The sequence below is a fragment of the Pistacia vera genome, unplaced genomic scaffold (genome assembly GCF_008641045.1).
Source record: "Pistacia vera cultivar Batoury unplaced genomic scaffold, PisVer_v2 Contig648, whole genome shotgun sequence".
Lineage (NCBI taxonomy): Eukaryota > Viridiplantae > Streptophyta > Magnoliopsida > Sapindales > Anacardiaceae > Pistacia > Pistacia vera.
In genome coordinates, this window is record NW_022196499.1 from 83,487 (window position 1) to 86,995 (window position 3,509).

Here is a 3,509-nt window from a genome sequence, read left to right on the forward strand (position 1 = left end):
GCAAGGAAATCAAGAAGCTCTCATGGCTATGGCTACTTCATCTTGTTGCTATCCTGATATATTTGAATGGGTTCAAAATCTTCCACCAATCTCTCAATGGAAAGCCAATTCCATGTCAATATGCATATGTTCCACAGCTTCACTTCAGCCATCTCTCAATCTTTCTGTAGCCAAAAACCTTCAATCCCCAGCTGTTTCCTTCTCTATAACTGCAGACTATAATGTCTCCATATCTCTTTGGACTTCGAAACCATTCAAAATCAGCTCGAAATCTTCTAGTTTATTAGACGAAAATACAATTGCCAATCTTTTGATCAACTTCATAGAAGAAGTTCTTAAATATGCCCCAAACAAGTTATGTAACTCCTTGCTCAAGCTTCCAAAACTAGACTCCATCTCCAACTTTAAAGACATTTTCAATTTCGCCTTCATCACTCTTTCGCTTCTCGTATGCATCTATGAAGCTCCTGCCGATCTCCGCTCAGGATGTTTAATTTCTCTCAAGAATCAACTGACGGGTTGCCAATCAAGAGCAGCATCCAGGCAGCTCATGAAGCACTTGGGATCTAACTTGGAAGAGCAGTGGATGAGGTCTATAAACCTTGCGATTACTAATTGGATTATGGAGCTTCAAGCTGCCAACCGCACTCTTAAAACACCATCCCCACTTTTTTCTTATGGATTATCCCAATTTGGGTTGTGGAAAGTTCATCTCTATTGTCCTGTCATCGCCATGGACATCGAAAGCTCCAGCAGCCCTTTAACCGATGAGCGACTTCTCTTCTCCCTGAACTACCACCAACTTGAAGGTGTCATTCAGTTTAACTACAAAGTCACCATTCAAGACAGATGGGTGAACTTGATGATCAACACAGACAACATAAGGTAAATGCTCATTTCAATTACAGAGTTCTTCTCTTCTCATCTTCTGCAGACGTTTTTTTAAACTCTGTTTCACTCTTGATGTTAATAGGTGTGATATTATTCAACTGGTTAATAACAATCTGATGAACGAAAGAGGAATTGGAGTTGATGAAAAGCATTTCCCTTCAAGGATATCATTACAGATAACTCCAACTCTTCAAACCAGCATAATCAGTGTTTCAGTCAGCAAATCTTCAGATAATCCCGCAAGGGAGATTGAGTTAGAGAAAACCATTGAAGGTTCATTTGATCCACCCAACTCTTTCTTGGGGCTCAAGGTATCTGCAGGAGAGACCACGACAATGAGTTTGAAGCCATGGAAATTTGAACAATCTGTGCATGGCTATAGTGCAATTCTCAACTGGTTTCTTCATGACAGCATTGATGGAAAAGAGGTAATCTCCTCCAAGCCATCGAAATTCGCTTTACTCAACCCCAAGGCCTGGTTCAAAGACAGGTACACCAGCGCTTACCGGCCGTTCACCAGGCAAGGCGGCGTAGTCTTTGCCGGAGATGAATATGGAGAAAGAGTGTCATGGAAGATTGACAAAAATGCTATAGGAAGAACAATGGAGTGGGAGATTAGAGGGTGGATTTGGTTAACTTATTTGCCTAACAAGCATAGAACATTTTATAACGAGACTAGGAGGCTGGAATTCAGGGAAATTCTGCCCCTTAAAATTGCTTAGCTTATCAAATCTAGCCATACTGTATATTTTCAGAAACTATGTTGTGTGGAAGCGAAGCAGCATATTACTAGTTTGACACGCGTCGATACTGTATATAAGAATCATATCCGATTAATAATATTGCTTATTATTCATTGAATATAACAATTGCGATCATGGTTATACTAACAATTACGATACTCTATATTAGGAATATCAATGGGCACGTTTGGCTTATTATTTTTATTCATATTCTCAATTCTATTTTTTAAATGTTGTTTGATACGTTATTTCCAAAATATTAGTCTATTTTTTTTAATTATGTTGAGACCCTATAAGTTTATTAATTTTATTAAATACTCCCCCAGAAAAAGTTTAAAAACTAACAAAAACACCCCCACCCACCAATACCTGCCAAATTCCTGCAACCACCGCCGGTGGTAGCCGAAATCTATCACAATAGTCACACAGCCACTAGAAATAGCCGGTAATGGCCAGATCTGTCATCAACGATGGCCATATCTTTGGCCAAAGATGACCGACGTTTCAGCCTTTTCTGGCCGTCGCAGCCACAACATTTCATAGATCTGGCCTTTTTCGACCAGATCTGTGGTGGATCTAGCCGGAAAAGGCCATAACGACTCGTTACGGCACAGATCCGACTGGTCTATGTCGTAACGAAATTTTTCGGCCAGATTCTGGTGGTGGTGGCCGGAATCTGCACTGCAGGTGATGGGGGTGTTTTTGTCATTTTATATATTAGGGTCTTTAATTAAATTAGTAAACCTAAGGGCTTTTTCATAAATTTTTAAAGTTTACCTCGTAATACTCCTCTATCCAATAACCCAATACTATCCCCAAAATCATATCCAAAATAATAAACCAAATGCACCCAATAATGCCGAGGTTATAACCTTCCCTCATAACCCTTGACGTGGCAGTTCGTTATTGATTAAAATGGATATGTAAGACCCATACAAACAGGTAGAACCCATTTTACAAACTGACTAATGATAAGCTGCTATATCAGGGGTTGTGAGATTGAGTTGTGTGTGTTTATATATACGCATACCTCAATTAATTCTCAGGGTTCATTAAACACTCTCCAAACTCAATGTTCTAAGATAAACCACAAATGTAATAAGTGACCTCAGGGCGATTTGAACCTAAGAAATCAATTATGGAGCAAACCAATCCCTTGGGGTTAACAAGTGTTATATTAATGGCCCATGGAAGTGTAATTCTGATTTTGACCCTTGATTTGATTGATTGAAGTTCAATTATTGTCCAAATTACTTTGAAGGGCAACCATTTGTATAACAGTAATACTACATTCACAAATATTTTTTCATTAATTTTCTCTTATAAATGTAACGTATCAGTTTGTATTGATCAGTTCGTAATGAGTTTCACCTGTCCAAATATGAGCGGACCAATTATTTGTGAGAAGTGTTTGTGACTCTATATTTGTTCGTCGTATAATAACTTCCGAAGAGAATTTGACATGTCGTTTATTAGTTAATTGTTTGACTGACAAGTTGGTCAATATCTTTGTAGAAACCGATATGTCATTTTTGTAAGTCAATTATGATGAGCAACAAAATACAGTTACATATTAAATGAAGTAAAATTATTGGGTAAAAGCTAGTGTTAGTGTTACTAAGAACAAGAATTGAATAATTTTTATATTGTTTATATTTAAATAAAAAAGAATCTTTATCTTGATTTGATAGTATTTATTATTTAATAAGATTAAAATATTTTTAAATTTAAGAAAAAAAATTCAATTACGTTGACACTTCCATCTATCAATTAACAAAAATCCACAAGTAATAATTTTTTTTCCTAAAAAATGGTGGTAATTACTATTCAAGACAGCACCATGCCGGCTTCACCAACGACACGTGTGTCTGGGAT

The 3,509-nt window shown here is 37.2% G+C and overlaps 1 protein-coding gene across 1 annotated transcript; it reads left to right on the top strand.

Moving 5' to 3' along the window:
• Nucleotides 1-1,664, top strand: LOC116111674. The gene is made up of 2 exons (XM_031397818.1): nucleotides 1-885; nucleotides 974-1,664. Exons 1-2 carry the CDS (start codon nucleotides 23-25, stop codon nucleotides 1,611-1,613), a joined length of 1,503 nt encoding a protein of 500 aa, XP_031253678.1. The 5' UTR covers nucleotides 1-22; the 3' UTR covers nucleotides 1,614-1,664.
• The last annotated feature ends 1,845 nt before the right edge of the window (nucleotides 1,665-3,509 follow it).

Bases quoted from the DNA above. Each gene is read 5' to 3' on its own strand.
- LOC116111674 (XM_031397818.1), top strand. From the start codon at position 23: ATGGCTATGGCTACTTCATCTTGTTGCTATCCTGATATATTTGAATGG. The intron at 886-973 runs GTAAATGCTCAT...TGATGTTAATAG, and splicing joins ATCAACACAGACAACATAAG to GTGTGATATTATTCAACTGG.